Genomic DNA, 17,500 nt, shown 5'->3' with positions numbered 1-17,500 from the left:
TGGAGACGTAGACCTGATGACGTAGACCAGACACGGCTGTGTGTTGGGTTAGTGGAGACGTAGACCTGATGACGTAGACCAGACACGGCCGTGTGTTGGGTTCGTGGAGACGTAGACCTGAGTGAAGTAGACCAGACAGGGCCGTGTGTTGGGTTAGTGGAGACGTAGACCTGAGTGAAGTAGACCAGACACGGCTGTGTGTTGGGTTAGTGGAGACGTAGACCTGAGTGAAGTAGACCAGACAGGGCCGTGTGTTGGGTTAGTGGAGACGTAGACCTGATGACATAGACCAGACACGGCTGTGTGTTGGGTTAGTGGAGACCTAGACCTGATGACATAGACCAGACAGGGCCGTGTGTTGGGTTAGTGGAGACGTAGACCTGAGTGAAGTAGACCAGACACGGCCGTGTGTTGGGTTAGTGGAGACGTAGACCTGATGACGTAGACCAGACACGGCCGTGTGTTGGGTTAGTGGAGACGTAGACCTGATGACGTAGACCAGACACGGCCGTGTGTTGGGTTTGTGGAGACGTAGACCTGATGACATAGACCAGACACGGCCGTGTGTTGGGTTAGTGGAGACGTAGACCTGAGTGAAGTAGACCAGACACGGCCGTGTGTTGGGTTTGTGGAGACGTAGACCTGATGACATAGACCAGACACGGCTGTGTGTTGGGTTAGTGGAGACCTAGACCTGATGACATAGACCAGACAGGGCCGTGTGTTGGGTTAGTGGAGACGTAGACCTGAGTGAAGTAGACCAGACACGGCCGTGTGTTGGGTTAGTGGAGACGTAGACCTGATGACGTAGACCAGACACGGCCGTGTGTTGGGTTAGTGGAGACGTAGACCTGATGACGTAGACCAGACACGGCCGTGTGTTGGGTTTGTGGAGACGTAGACCTGATGACATAGACCAGACAGGGCCGTGTGTTGGGTTAGTGGAGACGTAGACCTGAGTGAAGTAGACCAGACACGGCCGTGTGTTGGGTTAGTGGAGACGTAGACCTGAGTGAAGTAGACCAGACACGGCTGTGTGTTGGGTTAGTGGAGGCGTAGACCTGAGTGAAGTAGACCAGACACGGCCGTGTGTTGGGTTAGTGGAGACCTAGACCTGATGACATAGACCAGACAGGGCCGTGTGTTGGGTTAGTGGAGACGTAGACCTGAGTGAAGTAGACCAGACACGGCCGTGTGTTGGGTTAGTGGAGACCTAGACCTGATGACATAGACCAGACAGGGCCGTGTGTTGGGTTAGTGGAGACGTAGACCTGAGTGAAGTAGACCAGACAGGGCTGTGTGTTGGGTTAGTGGAGGCGTAGACCTGAGTGAAGTAGACCAGACACGGCCGTGTGTTGGGTTAGTGGAGACGTAGACCTGAGTGAAGTAGACCAGACACGGCCGTGTGTTGGGTTAGTGGAGACGTAGACCTGAGTGAAGTAGACCAGACACGGCCGTGTGTTGGGTTAGTGGAGACGTAGACCTGATGACATAGACCAGACACGGCCGTGTGTTGGGTTAGTGGAGACCTAGACCTGATGACATAGACCAGACACGGCCGTGTGTTGGGTTAGTGGAGACGTAGACCTGAGTGAAGTAGACCAGACACGGCCGTGTGTTGGGTTAGTGGAGACGTAGACCTGAGTGAAGCAGACCAGACACGGCCGTGTGTTGGGTTAGTGGAGACGTAGACCTGAGTGAAGTAGACCAGACACGGCCGTGTGTTGGGTTTGTGGAGACGTAGACCTGCAGCTGATAGATCAGCACTGCAGCTCCTCGCTCACCTCTGGACGTTCAGCAGCAGATAAAGTTGATGCATGTGTTGGAGGGTTTATTACAGGCTGTTTCAGCACCTTGATTTCTTCTGATATGAATTCATATTGAGAATGATTTCCTCTCTGTGATTCATCCTCAGCTTGTTTGTGTTGTTTCTGCAAACCAGTAACTGTTGGTGTTTGACTGACGAAGCGTGTGTCTAAAGGGTTTTTGTCAAACAGATGAAAGTGTTTTACAAACATGAGCACACACACATCACACACATCTTCTGGGGTGATGTCATACAGTAATCTGCAGTCGCTTCCTCCCGTTAGGACACAGTTACTAAAGCTGAGACTGATCTCAGACCAGGTCCAGGTGATCCCAGACCGGGTCACATGAGTCCTTTTTTTATTAAAATACAGACGACCAGTCAGGAGGATTATCTTCTCGATGCACGAGTCTGAAACTGTGTGTGTGTGTGTGTTGCAGGGAGAACGAGGTCCTGAAGGTCCAGTTGAAGAAGTATGTGGGGGCGGTGCAGATGCTGAAGAGAGAGGGAAGCCAGGGCAATGATGGTAAATCACACACACACATACACACACACACACACACACACACACACACACACACACACAGGGTCCTGCTGGTCTCAGATCAGACTCTGGACTCTGATGACTCACCTCTTTCTCTCACGCCTCCTTCTTAGTGTTTTCGGGTAGATTTGATAACTTTGGCTTTGTTCCCCGTGTTGCCGTGGGGATGTGAGCGGTGCTGTGTAAAGGCTGGAGAGATAATTCCCCCGCTGTATCAAAGGCAAATATAATGAACATGGCAGATTACGGAGGGCACATAACGGCTAATTGCATTGTGGGGGATAGAAGGGAGGGCAGTTATCTGTGATGCCCCGGAGGCTCCTGTGTTTGCGAGGCCGAGAGGCAACGCTGCAATATGAAGGTAATGATTTATTCTACTAAAGAGTCAAAACAACGAGTTCAGTGAAATGAATCCTAAACTCAGCGTGGATCTGTGGTTTCCATCTGATCGCTGAGGCAGAAACATAGAGAGATAAAACTACATATTTAGATCTCACGGTCCAGACATCCAGGAGAAAGGATATGTACATAATATCTGATATGGTTATTAAGACGGGTCGGTACGGCTGCTGGAAAGGTTTGAAAAGGTCTTGGATGTAGAATAAAGGTCTATAAATGTGTGTTGTATGTGATGACATCTATGATAGAACAGAGAAAAGAAGATCTCCATATCTGAGGGACTGAAAACAGCATTTTCTGACATTTCTTTATGAAAAATGACTTTTGATGATGAACAGATGATGAAAATAGTTGGTGATTATATTTCTGTGGATCTGTTAGTGGAATTAGTTTTCCTTTCATTTGTGGTCCTTCTGTAAAAAGCTGTCTCCAAACATCATGTTGGTTGTTTAGAGGACAATAACATCTCATTTAATGTGATGAACAAGTGACATCATAAGTAGACTGAATACTGACCATTGGATTGGTACAAATATGGAGTTTACCACAGCTGGAAGGGGCTGGAAAAGCATGGAAATGCACCTGGAAATGCTTGATAAGTGCTTGAATGTGACTGGAGAAGGTGGAGGAACCCTGCAGATGGAGTTCTCCCGTTAACACACCCGTCATGTTGAAAACAGCAGCTTCACGTTTCAGGAAGTAGCCAGCACCCGGCTGAACCTCATTGACAAACAGGTTCAGCTGTTTGTTGTTTTTACCTTCATCATGTTTTCATCCCACCATCACCAGTGCCCTCTCTCTCTCTCTCTCTCTCTCTCTCTCCCCCCTCCCCCCTCCCCCCCCCACCCTGACAGGCGTAGTAATCTCTCTCCGCCGTGGCGTCTAAATGATTTCATCCTCCCTCGCTTCTGTCTTCTGCTGCTAATGATGCGCCGTTCCATCGCACTTTGATGTGTGTGTGTGAGAGAGTGTGAGTGTGTGTGTGTTACAGTGTGTGTGTGTGTGTGTGTGTGTGTGTTACAGTGTGTGTGTGTGTGTGTGTGTGAGTGTGTGTGTGTGTTACAGTGTGTGTGTGTGTGTGTGTGTGTGTGTGTGAGAGTGTGTGTGAGTGTGTGTGTGTGTGTGTGTAACAGTGTGTGTGTGTGTGAGTGTGTGTGTGTGTGTGTGTGTGTGTGTGTTACAGTGTGTGTGTGTGTGTGTGTGTTACAGTGTGTGTGTGTGTGTTACAGTGTGTGTTACAGTGTGTGTGTGTGTGTGTGTGTGTGTGTGTGTGTGTGTGTTACAGTGTGTGTGTGTGTGTGTGTGTTACAGTGTGTGTTACAGTGTGTGTGTGTGTGTGTGTGTGTGTGTGTGTTACAGTGTGTGTGTGTGAGAGAGAGCAGTTTAAGGCAGTAAAAAGAAAAAGAAAGTCAGATTTCTTCCCGAGCAGCGTCTTCATGTGCCGTGAGGATGATTCCCGTGATCAGCTGCCTCGTTCAAAGCTTCCTGTCGGCTGAAAGCGCCGCCGCCGCCGTGATCTCCTCGGCGCCGTCAGCCCGCCACCATCCCATAATACACTTCTCTGTTTCAGAGCAGCCATAATTGTTGCGTGATGCTCGTCTGTCTGCGAGCGTTCGGGGGGTTTCCCTCTCTGGTGTGTGTGTGTGTGTTACAGTGTGTGTGTTACAGTGTGTGTGTGTGTGTGTGTGTCATAACACTAGTGTGAAAGAGTCTTTTAGCCTAGTGATGATTGGTCTGGAATCAGGTGGTCTGTGATCAGGTCTAGTGTTGATGGGAAGCTCTGGTCTGGGATCAGGTGGTCTGGGATCAGGTCTAGTGTTGATGGGAAGCGCTGGTCTGGGATCAGGTGGTCTGGGATCAGGTCTAGTGTTGATGGGAAGCTCTGGTCTGGGATCAGGTGGTCTGGGATCAGGTCTAGTGTTGATGGGAAGCGCTGGTCTGGGATCAGGTGGTCTGGGATCAGGTCTAGTGTTGATGGGAAGCTCTGGTCTGGGATCAGGTGGTCTGGGATCAGGTCTAGTGTTGATGGGAAGCGCTGGTCTGGGATCAGGTGGTCTGGGATCAGGTCTAGTGTTGATGGGAAGCTCTGGTCTGGGATCAGGTGGTCTGGGATCAGGTCTAGTGTTGATGGGAAGCGCTGGTCTGGGATCAGGTGGTCTGGGATCAGGTCTAGTGTTGATGGGAAGTGCTGGTCTGGGATCAGGTGGTCTGGGATCAGGTCTAGTGTTGATGGGAAGCGCTGGTCTGGGATCAGGTGGTCTGGGATCAGGTCTAGTGTTGATGGGAAGCTCTGGTCTGGGATCAGGTGGTCTGGGATCAGGTCTAGTGTTGATGGGAAGCGCTGGTCTGGGATCAGGTGGTCTGGGATCAGGTCTAGTGTTGATGGGAAGTGCTGGTCTGGGATCAGGTGGTCTGGGAGGTGGTCTGTGATCAGGTCTAGTGTTGATGGGAAGCGCTGGTCTGGGATCAGGTTGTCTGGGAGGTGGTCTGTGATCAGGTCTAGTGTTGATGGGAAGCTCTGGTCTGGGATCAGGTGGTCTGGGATCAGGTCTAGTGTTGATGGGGAATGCTGGTCTGGGATCAGGTGGTCTGGGAGGTGGTCTGGGATCAGGTCTAGTGTTGATGGGAAGCGCTGGTCTGGGATCAGGTGGTCTGGGATCAGGTCTAGTGTTGATGGGGAACGCTGGTCTGGGATCAGGTGGTCTGGGATCAGGTCTAGTGTTGATGGGAAGCGCTGGTCTGGGATCAGGTGGTCTGGGATCAGGTCTAGTGTTGATGGGGAACGCTGGTCTGGGATCAGGTGGTCTGGGATCAGGTCTAGTGTTGATGGGAAGCGCTGGTCTGGGATCAGGTGGTCTGGGATCAGGTCTTGTGTTGATGGGGAACGCTGGTCTGGGATCAGGTGGTCTGGGATCAGGTTTTGTGTTGATGGGGAACGCTGGTCTGGGATCAGGTGGTCTGGGATCAGGTCTTGTGTCCTGGTTTCTCCAGTGTTATCTAGAGAACCTTTGCTGTCTCGTTCTGTCTTTATATATCTATATATCTCTATGACCTGCCGGTGATGGGGATCAGGAGTTATTAACCTGTGAAGTGCTTGCTGAGGACTGTGGAGGAGATCGATAAGAGGTCAGAGGTCAGCTGGTGTGGTGAGATGGAGTCCTCTCTCTCTATTATCTGCTCTGTGACTCTCCGTCCTCTCATTGGGATCTACACTCCATCCTCCATTAAAACTCCGCCCTGTGGAACCAGTGACCTGAAGATATGAATGCTTCTGTCTCTCAGAGATACATATTTATGATTTATACCCACTTATGTGTGTAAACACCTTCAAACTAAACTACATTACCCCCCCAGCACACCTGCACTGAGATTAATTCTGCTTGTTTTTGCTTGTCGCTGCGTACGTGTTTAATTCACCCACAAACAGCCGCTTCTTCTTCATCTGCAGTAAAGAAACGGATTACACGGCGTTTAAAAGCCAATAAGCTGCTCCTCGGCCTCCTCCTCCTCCCCCTCCAACGGCCGGCGACCTCATGAGTGATCGAGAGCGTCCGCCGGCCTGAGAGGAGTGTGTTACTAATTTATTTATTATTCATTACACGCAGGCATCTGGCTTTATCGGCCCTCTGTGTGCCACGCTGCCCTTGTCAGGCCTCGGGAGGTCAGGTGTGTGTGTGTGTGTGTGTGTGTGTGTGTGTGTGTGTGTGTGTGTGTGTGTGTGTGTGTGTGTGTGTGTGTGTGTGTGTGTGTGTGTGTGTGTGTGTGTGTGTGTGTGTGTGTGTGTGTGCACATAGAGGTGTGAAGTGTGTTTGCATGTTCATATTAAAACGGAGGATGTGCGTGGTTCAGGCTTTCTGTAACAACATGGTGTGTGTTTGTAATTATGGAGGTGGACTTTCATTACTTGTTAATTAATGAGTAGCTGAGTGTGTTCGGGGGTCAGGGTGAGAAAAGCAGGCCGGGGGGCAGCATTATTATGATCATTATTATTATTATTATTATTATTATTATTATTATTATTATTATTATCATTATTATTATTATTATTATTATTATCATTATTATTATTATCATTATTATTAAGCTATGTGTGTTTATGTGCAGTTAACTTTCATCGTGTGTGTGTGTGTGTGTGTGTGTGTGTGTGTGTGTGTGTGTGTGTGTGTGTGTGTGTGTGTGTGTGTGTGTGTGTGTGTGTGTGTGTGTGTGTGTGTGTGTGTGTGTGTGGTAGTTTATGAAGTTATTAACGTCCCGGTCAGTAAATCGATGAGTCATGCTCTGTGTGATCTGGACTTAATTGCGCCCACGCATCACAACGCATCACAGCGGCTCGCTGCGTCCGACAGATCGGGCGTGTCTACCATCTGGAAGGTGCGATGGACTCTTCATCTCTTGCTCTGATTGGCTGCAGGTGGCGCGGCGTGCTGCTCCGTCACAGGTGGAAGCAGGTGGTTCATATCGGATCTCACAGGTCACCTCCAGCAGGGGGCGTGGCAGGTTTCATCACCTGGATGGCCCGGCGTTAATGAACATTTTAATCATCTCGGCCCAGCGGCCTGCTGGGTGTCACCTCGGCCGCCGCCCCCGGAGAGAGGCTGCCCATGTGACGCCTCTCTTTGGCTCGTAGCTTCCCGGCATCCGTCACACAAACATCACAGATCTCCTTTCTAAGAGATGAATAGAATGTTTTGGGGTCGGCGGTCTCCCAGCGTATTTAGATGCTCTTTGACACCGGTTTGTACCCTCAGCATCAGCATGACATCATCAGCTGCTGCTGATTGTAAAGCTGTCTGTCCACCATCTCACAGCTGATGACCTCTGACCCCGTCTCAGTTCACTAGATGACAGTTGGTGTTGTCTGTGGAGCTGAAACCCATAAAATTAACTGATCCACCCTGATCACCCTGCAGCTGAGGACAGGAAGTGTCGGGTCACCTGACCAAGTCGTTTTCAGTACATTCAGCTTGTTGTGAATATGAACTTACTCCCTACAATATCCCAAACAGGGAAAAAGCTCAGATCTTTGTTTCAACTATGAAAGCATCTTGAAAAAGGATCAGGGGAGAGCTTACAGCAGGTGCAGAGGGATTTTCAAGCTTTTCATTGTGTGCAAAATGTGAGAGACCGTCAATTTAAGGAGGACGGTTCTAATATTTGTTGAATCCTCTGGAAGCTTCGTAATGCAGAGAGGCGTCTCGGGGCTGGATTAAGGAAAGGAGAGGGAGGAGAGGCTGAGATTCACATCATCTCTTGCCTCTGGGTGTTTTGTATCCACACATTTACTCATTCAGTACTTTATGGTCCATGTTGAGTCCTCAGACCAGAGAGCAGGGGATGCTTTAGGGGGCGGGGCAACCTCCTGATTGACAGGTCATTGACGCGGCGTCATCCTTGTTGACACCTTTAACCCTTTCAAAATGTGTTTTAGGTAATTAACATTCACTGTCACATGTTAGTGATGGTTGTGTGTAGCTCCGCCCTCTCAAGTCACTTCTGGTTGCCAAAAACTTAGATGTGGAACTTGAGGCTTAAAAATTGTAGTCCACAAACCAGTGGGTGTCGTCATGGTGACCAGGTCCACTTCTTATCTACAGTCTGAGCACACATCTCTTTTTCACATTTCCTCTCCCGTCTCCCCCTCCCCTCCCCCACCTGCCTCCCACCTCTGTAGGGAATGATTAGCTCTGATCCCGGCTTGGCCTGCCTGCCCTCCCAACCAAGCGTAGGAACTAACTGGTTCTATATTAGCGGAGGCTGGACTAGCCGCTCATTAACTGCATGACTTCCCACACTGATGACTACAGAGCCTCAGCTCCGACTTCATCAGCCTTTTGGGTCTCAGAGAGCTAAAGGCAGAGCGCCGCGACACGGCAGCCGCTGTTTAAATTCGACACTTGTTTCTCCTGCGGCGGCGTGCGGTGGAGCGATAGTCGGGGTGTTTCCCGACGTACAGAAGGAGAGTTTGAGGTGTTAAGTGACCAGTCGCTTGTTTTTAATCAGGACAGCAGCTGAATATCAGATTCCTGCCACCGTCCCACAGATTTCCACACCTCCTCTCAGTTGTTGCAATGCACTCTGGGTAGGGGGCAGAGGATTACAAGGGTATGTTAGTGGCGGTGATGTCACCGGCTTGGTGGGACCGAGGGGGATATTTATCACAGCCGACCTCCGGCGTCCCACGCAGAGTTCATAATGAAACTGTGGGAGCATCTGTCTCATTGTCCTTCCCCTTGTTAGCATCGTCAGGTATCAGGTATCTGGTATCTGGTATCAGATACTGGTATCAGGTATCTGGTATCAGGTATCTGGTATTGAATATCAGATATCAGGTATCTGGTATCAGATATCAGGTATCAGATATCAGATATCTGATACCTGATATCAGGTGTGTACAGGAACGTTCTGGGTATTTTCATCTTCTGCCCAGAAAAGCAGCATCGTGTCATTTAGTTAACTTTCATCTTTCCTGGTCTTTAATTTGAAATAATAAGAACAGACGTTTTCTAAATGAGACGCGGTTTCAAACGTGTGGTTTGAAGGCGTTAGTTTGAACGTGGAAGGTAATTGTGATGTCGACGGCTTCAGACAGCTGACGCCGGCTGAATCCCTGTTGTGTTAAATGTTTCTCTCCGTTTCCTGATGTCAGGTGGAAAACGCCAGCATCAGCAGTGAAACCTCTTCAAACGCTTCCCTTCAGGTCGTCTGACAGCTGATTAATCACCACAAAGAGAACGTACATTCAGATCAATCGCTCATCAGTTTGACGGATTGGGACGAATCCCATCCGCCGATCAGTTTAATTGCTAGATGTCAGAACGGTTGCCTCTCTCGTTGAGTGTACAGCCTTTGTTGTTGTTGTACAATTGATTCATCTCGTCTTTTCCCGAGAAGGTTCACGTTATATTTCAGAAGCCTGCAGCGATTTCTTCAGATATTAGAGGAAGTCTTTATTCCTGATGAGGAGCCTCTTTAACGGGCTTCAGGAAGAAACCCGCCACCAGACGTTTACGCCAACGTCAACACTCTGGGAACGCTTTTCACGGTTTGACGGGAGAATGATGAAAGTGACGATTAAGCACGAATAAACTTGGTGAAATATTTCATGTCAAGTTAAATGTTGAGCTGAGACGTGAAAGCCGTTCAACTTCATGTTTGGAAAGTAATACCTTCCTAATCCTCCTGGTGTGACCCTGGGAAAGTGATCCAGTGGAAGTGATCCAGTGAAAGTGATCCAGTGAAAGTGATCCAGTGGAAGTGATCCAGTGGAAGTGATCCAGTGAAAGTGATCCAGGGAAAGTGACCCAGGGAAAGTGACCCAGTGAAAGTGATCCAGTGGAAGTGTTCCAGTGAAAGTGACCCAGTGAAAGTGATCCAGTGAAAGTGATCTAGTGGAAGTGATCCAGTGAAAGTGATCCAGTGAAAGTGATCCAGTGGATGTGACCCAGTGAAAGTGACCCAGTGGAAGTGACCCAGTGGAAGGGGTCCAGTGAAAGTGACCCAGTGGAAGTGACCCAGTGGAAGTGATCCAGGGGAAGTGTTCCAGTAGAAGTGATCCAGTGAAAGTGATCTAGTGGAAGTGATCCAGTGAAAGTGATCCAGTGAAAGTGATCCAGTGGATGTGACCCAGTGAAAGTGACCCAGTGGAAGTGATCCAGTGGATGTGACCCAGTGAAAGTGACCCAGTGGAAGTGACCCAGTGGAAGGGGTCCAGTGAAAGTGACCCAGTGGAAGTGACCCAGTGGAAGTGATCCAGGGGAAGTGTTCCAGTAGAAGTGATCCAGTGAAAGTGGTCCAGTGAAAGTGACCCAGTGAAAGTGACCCAGTGGAAGTGATCCAGGGGAAGTGCTCCAGTAGAAGTGGTCCAGTGAAAGTGATCCAGTGGAAGTGATCCAGTGGAAGTGACCCAGTGGAAGGGGTCCAGTGAAAGTGACCCAGTGAAAGTGATCCAGTGAGTGCAGACTGATGAGTTCCTCTTTGATTGGAGAGATTACATGCAGACGACAACGCGGAGGTCAAACCCACGACGCCGTGACTGATGACGCTGGTTCATTGAGCATGTTAGCTGAGGAGACGGCAGGGAGTCACATACAGTCTAGTATAATGTTCTCAGCAGCAGTTCTGGAATAATAATAATAATAATAATGATAACAACAACAATAACCCATTTAGTTGGAGTGCCTTTCAAGGAAGCCGAGGACGCTGCTCAGCACAAAAGAATAACTCTCTTCGTCTCCAAACATGTGGGAGTAATCTGTTCTGAGTGATGCGTCTCGGCTTGATTATGAGTTTTCGTTTTCTCTTTTGGAGCACCGCTGGGATTTGGATATGAATATTTAGAGTCTTACACAGATAACTATCCGCGCTCCTCACAGCCTTTTTTCCTCTTCTTCAAACCCCACGGAGCCTCCGAGTCCCCGAAACTCTCTCCTGGATCAGAGCCACCAGCAAATCCCCATCTCTTTATCCCCCCCTCCCCTCCACACACACTTCAGCTGTGTGTGTGTGTGTGTGTGTGTTTGACTAATGTCTGATTGTTCCTTGTTAATGTGCTGATAACAGCCGGCTCCATAAACAACCTAATCCTGCATCTAAGAGGCAAGACGGGCTAATGTTAGCGAGACGGGCCAACGTTAGCGAGACAGGCTAATGTTAGCGAGACGGGCCAACGTTAGCAAGACGGGCTAATGTTAGCGAGACGGGCCAACGTTAGCGAGACGGGCCAACGTTAGCGAGACGGGCTAACGTTAGCGAGACAGGCCAACGTTAGCGAGACGGGCCAACGTTAGCAAGACAGGCTAATGTTAGCGAGACAGGCCAACGTTAGCGAGACAGGCCAACGATAGCGAGACAGGCCAACGTTAGCGAGACAGGCTAACGTTAGTGAGACAGGCCAACGTTAGTGAGACAGGCCAACGTTAGTGAGACAGGCCAACGTTAGCGAGACGGGCCAACGTTAGCAAGACAGGCTAACGTTAGCGAGACAGGCTAATTATAGCGAGACGGGCCAACGTTAGCAAGACAGGCTAACGTTAGCGAGACAGGCCAACGTTAGCGAGACGGGCCAACGTTAGCAAGACAGGCTAACGTTAGCGAGACAGGCCAACGTTAGCGAGACGGGCCAACGTTAGCAAGACAGGCTAACGTTAGCGAGACAGGCTAACGTTAGCGAGACATGTGAAGCATCATGGATCTCCCAGACGTCGACTGTCGTAGAGAGACCTTTAATCCTCTCCGTTCTCGGCAGGTAACCTGTGAGTTTGAGAATTGATTTTCAGATTTAAAGTTGTTTCTAAAGTTGTTTTAAAGCCTTCATGCTCCGGCTCCCTGATCTCCGATGTGAGCCTGATCCTCGAGCAGAGCCCCACTTAGGGCCCCCGGCCCCTCATTGACAGTCTGTCTGGGCCCCCAGCTTCTTCTTGAGACTCACTTTTATCTCTTTTTAACTGATGGTATATTGTTGTGTATTTTTCCATTGAAGGTACGTCTTGTACAAATCTATAACGTGCCTCCACATATTTGTCCAAACATGATTTCATCTCCCTGCGATGCAGAACAGCTGCAGCATCATTAGGTTTTAATATTTCATTCCACAAAAAAAAAAAAGAATTCAAGTTTGAAATGAAATTCAGAGTCCTGACCTGAACAGGAATAACTTGACTCTGGTTGTCGGTGGATGCTCGGTGTTGCCATGGTGATTAAATGTTACTCTGCTTCTCTTTGATGCTGATGGTTTTGGAGCTCTGCAGTCTGAATACAAATATTTTATATATATATATATATATATATATATACAAGCCTCTACTAGGGATCTCTATGGAATATAAAATACTGGAGTTTCAGTGGATTTGGTCCATGTTCACTGGTTCTGGACCCTGATCCAGGATTCGTCTAAGCCGCTGTGATCCAGACCTGAATAGAGATCTGCATGAACAGTGAATGTGAGATGAATCTAATTTGTGTTCTGGCTCACCGTCTGATTCTGATATTAGTTCAGATGAATGGGTTTCCAGATTATCTTGATCTGTGGTTGTTTTTAGCATCACAGTCCACAGACTCTTACTCTCGTCTTACATCATCAACGTTCACTAATGCAAACAATCCGATTGCAGCCTTTTAATTGCATCACAGAGATGGTTTCAGATTGATTTTAAACAAATAAACCAAAACCTAAAATAAGCAAAGATACTGAAATTGTGTACGTTCTAAAAAGCAAACTTCTGGGAAACCTTCCTCACACTGAACCATAAACTGTTGTTCAAAACCTGAATGTTTTACAGTTCTCCCTCCATCAGACGCTGTGGTTCGTTAATGTTGACTCTGAAACCAGGAGGCCCCCCCCTCTGATTGGAAAACTCTGATTAAATTACGTCCTTAAAAAGTGAGCACGTCCCCAGAACTTCATATCCAGGCCGAACCCACGGCGTCTTTTGATCTTTCAATGAGAACAAAACTGCTGAAAGATGAAAACTTCCTCCAACATAATGAAGATAACTCACTTGGAGGGAATCCACTTAGTGAGGAGCGTTCTTTTCCCCTTCAGAGCCTTTCTGGTGGACTTTCTCCCTCGGTGGATCCCACTGTGCTGCAGCCAACTCAAAGAAATGCTTGTTTTGTAAAAGTCCTTTGGAGTCCGGATCAAACGCATTTTCATAGCAACCAATCTGTGATTGAAATATTTAACACCTCATGCAATCTCTCTCTCTCTCTCTCTCTCTCTCTCTCTCTCTCTCTCTCTCTCTCTCTCTCCTTTCATTTACGTTTCCTCTCATCTTCCCTCACGTTTATCCTCCTCCTCCTCCTCCTTCCCGTCGCATTAACAACCCTCGCTGATGTAGAGTGGATGTGGCGGCAGAAATACGAGGCTGCGTATTTATATTTGATGGTCTTCCGGGACCTTTGACCCCGGGAGGAAGCAGCTGTAGCGGCTGATATCGGTAACGGAGGAAGTCGTGGGAAAGAGAGAAATCCACAAATGTACACTTCAGAGTGTCTGAGCTCCACTCAGCCCTTTCATCCTCGGCATCTTCTGAAGTGCTTTTCCCTTCAGCCTTTTCCTCCTCGTGGAAATATGAATGTGGGAAAAAAGGTTACTTCCTGGAAGAGCGTGTGTGTGTGTGTGTGTGTGTGTGTGTGTGTGTGTGTGTGTGTGTGTGTGTGTGTGTGTGTGTGTGTGTGTGTGTGTGTGTGTGTGTGTGTGTGTGTGTGTGTGTGTGTGTGTGAGAGAGAGAGAGAGTGTGTGTGTGTGTGTGTGTGTGTGTGTGTGTGTGTGTGTGTGTGTGTGTGTGTGTGTGTGTGTGTGTGTGTGTGTGTGTGTGTGTGTGTGTGTGTGTGTGTGTGTGTGTGTGTGTGTGTGTGTGTGAGAGAGAGAGTGAGAGAGAGTGTGTGTGTGTGTGTGAGAGAGAGAGAGAGAGAGAGAGAGAGAGAGAGAGAGTGTGTGTGTGTGTGTGTGTGTATCAACGTATCGGCGTCGGCTCACTGAGCTGTCTGGAGGTGAGAAGCTTCCAGAACGGATGTTGTTTGTGGAGGAGCAGGTGGTGCAGTTGATGGAGACGTCCTGTCACCTCCAGTGATTAGCCACGTCCTAACCTCCGCCTGTTAATAGCGTCTCATCTCCTCCCTAATTGGCTCACGCGGTGATTAAATAACCTTGTTGTTTGTTTGTTTAGGAACTCGGGGAGTTGAGGTGGTTTTGTTTTTGCGGCCCGAGGTGTCAGCAAGCGTCGTCATGGCGATCATTCAACCGCTGGTTATGTGCTGAGAGAAAGAGGAGGATGTGGCTACTTCCAACCAAAACTAATGGCCGTTGAATTGCAGCTCTGGACCATCAGGATCCAGGATCCAGGATCAGAATCCAGGATCAGCATGATGGGAGATATGCCGTGTCAGCCGGTGACGGAGAAGGCCTCGATGTAACATTGTTTGAGTTATTGTTGGATGGATTATTCCTTTAGTTGTGATTTGGCTGTTAATTGTCTATTTAACGATGCGCTGACTCAGCAGATTGCATTGTTTCCTCCCAGCAGCAGATGAGACCCGTGTGTGTGTGATGACTGATGGAGTGGGAGGGGACTGCAGGTCTTCTACCCGTAGATGGCAGTGTGTCCTCCAGCACGCCGTCCGGGTCTCTGCCCCCCCGACAGGCCTCCCTAATGCAGATTTACAGTAATGGCCTGTGAGGAAATGAGATGTACACTGTTAAACCGTCTGGAAAGACATCTCGCTCCGCTGTGCCGCGGCCTGACCTCGGAGCGGGGGGGGACGCCGGAGCAGCTCCCTGATTGGATAAAGGCTCTGACTAATGATGCACGTGAAGAAGAGGGGAGAGAACGGAGGGGAGGGTCTGTCAGCGTGGGATGAAGTCATTCCACACCTGTTGATGAGGTCACAGCGGCGGAGGGCTTGTACGCTAACGAGCACCATCGACACCAACCTGCCACCTCTGCCCTCCACTTCCTGTCTGCTGCTCCTGATCCCTCAGTCACCACTGCTTCTGGGTCCTCCGCTGCTCTGTGACATCACAGGGTCGTATGGAGCAGCTGCTCTGTCACATCATGTGATCGAAGGATCTCCTCATCCCCTCTGGAAGGAGATGGAAGCATCTCCTCATCCTCTCTGGAAGGAGATTGAAGGATCTCCTCATCACCTATGGAAGGAGATGGAAGGATCTCCTCATCCCCTATGGAAGGAGATAGAAGGATCTCCTCATCCCCTCTGGAAGGAGATTGAAGGATCTCCTCATCACCTCTGGAAGGAGATGGAAAGAGATGGAAGGATCTCCTCATCCTCTCTGGAAGGAGATGGAAGGATCTCCTCATCTCCTCTGGAAGGAGATGGAAGGATCTCCTCGTCACCTCTGGAAGGAGATGGAAGAATCTCCTCGTCACCTCCTGAAGGAGATGGAAGAATCTCCTCGTCACCTCTGGAAGGAGATAGGAGATGGAAGCATCTCCTCATCTCCTCTGGAAGGAGATGGAAGGATCTCCTCATCCCCTATGGAAGGAGATAGAAGGATCTCCTCATCCCCTATGGAAGGAGATAGAAGGATCTCCTCATCCCCTCTGGAAGGAGATGGTAGATGTTTGGTAGAAGATAGTTCAGGCGTTGGTAACTAATAATGAGTCTGCAGCAGCTCTAGAGGCTGAGGAGGTCAGCAGATGAGAACGCTAAAATATGAGCAGCAGTTTCTCTGCCGCTCAGAGATGTTTTGCTGATGTTGCCGTTTTCAAACGCGTGTGATATGGATTTGGCAGCGCTGCTCGGTGTTGGCCTCCGGTGTTTCCTGTGTTCTGCCTCCAGCCAACGCTGTGATGTCATCATTAGTGGACACGTGTAAACATGGACCCAGAATGTCACGGAAAGGAAGCTGCTCCCAGATCAGTCCTGGACTCTAATTGGTAAACATCCAGCTGCTGTTTGAACTCATTTATTGATGAGGGAGCAACTATTTCCATTATTGATCAAGTGTGTGGACTTTAGTAGGAGCAGGTCGTTACACACACAGTCTCTGTGTGTGTGTGTGTGTGTGTGTGTGTGTGTGTGTGTGTGTGTGTGTGTGTGTGTGTGTGTGTGTGTGTGTGTGTGTGTGTGTTTGAGTGTAGATATGTGTGTGTGTGTGTGTGTGTGTGTGTGTGTGTGTGTGTGTGTGTGTGTGTGTGTGTGTGTGTGTGTGTGTTTGAGTGTAGATATGTGTGTGTGTGTGTGTGTTTAGGTGTTTGTGTGTGTGTGTGTGTGTGTAGATGTGTGTGTGTGTGTGTGTGTGTGTAGATGTGTGTGTGTGTGTAGATGTGTGTAGGTGTGTGTAGATATGTGTGTGTGTGTGTGTGTGTGTGTGTAGATGTGTGTGTAGGTGTGTGTAGATGTGTGTGTAGATATGTGTGTGTGTGTGTAGATGTGTGTGTGTGTAGATATGTGTGTGTGTGTGTGTGTGTGTGTAGGTGTGTGTGTGTGTGTGTGTGTGTGTGTGTGTAGATGTGTGTGTGTAGATGTGTGTGTGTAGGTGTGTGTAGATATGTGTGTGTGTAGGTGTGTGTATATATGTGTGTGTGTAGGTGTGTGTAGATATGTGTGTGTGTTTCCATTGATATGCATGCAGTAAAGTCCTTCACAGCGTGATTAAAACACTGTATCGGTGGAACGATGATGCTGCTGCCAAGTAGAATGGCAATGAAAGATTGATACGAGATGAAAAATAATACATTAAATGATGAGAGGAAGACGAGGAGGAGGAGGATGAATAGTAATGGTGGGGGGGGGTTCAAAGGTAGACCGGTGTGGAGGAACGAGCATGAATGAAGGTTGCATAAATGAGTATCGGAGTTTGAAAGAAAGACGCAACAAAGAGAAACTAGATCAATACTCACCGAGGACGCCACAACAACAAGGACATGTTTCTTTAACGCAGTAGAAGAAAGGATGGAGGAGGACAGGAAGAAGAAAGGATGGAGGAGGACAGGGAGAAGAAAGGATGGAGGAGCTAGGAGGGAGGAGATGGAGGATCCCATCTGGAAGACGAGGCCCAAACAGCCCAATGTCACGGCGGCGTGGCCGCTGTTACGAGGATCAACCCCGCCGTGGACCGCCACATGTTTTATTCAGGGCTCGCCGCGGCCCGGGTCCCGACGCAGAGCCGTGTGACCTCGCCGCTAATGGACGCCGCAGCAGCAGCGTAGTGGAGTGTGCCGGCCTCCGTCCCGCTTCCTGACGCCGCCGTTATCATCCCGTCCACACCCCCATCCGGGTCCCTTCCTTAA

The 17,500-nt window shown here is 49.0% G+C and overlaps 1 protein-coding gene across 1 annotated transcript in view; it reads left to right on the top strand.

Moving 5' to 3' along the window:
* Nucleotides 1-17,500, top strand: part of snx29 (sorting nexin 29) — a 66,424-nt gene that overhangs the window by 20,674 nt on the left and 28,250 nt on the right. The window contains exon 14 of the mRNA XM_084040556.1: nt 2,248-2,333. Coding sequence (XP_083896682.1) covers nt 2,248-2,333 — 86 coding nt within the window. The remainder of the gene's footprint in view (nt 1-2,247; nt 2,334-17,500) is intronic.

Source organism: Eutrigla gurnardus (genome assembly GCF_963514095.1).
Source record: "Eutrigla gurnardus genome assembly, chromosome: 22".
NCBI classification, from domain to species: Eukaryota; Metazoa; Chordata; class Actinopteri; order Perciformes; family Triglidae; genus Eutrigla; species Eutrigla gurnardus.
This window is presented reverse-complemented; position numbering and strand designations above follow the sequence as displayed.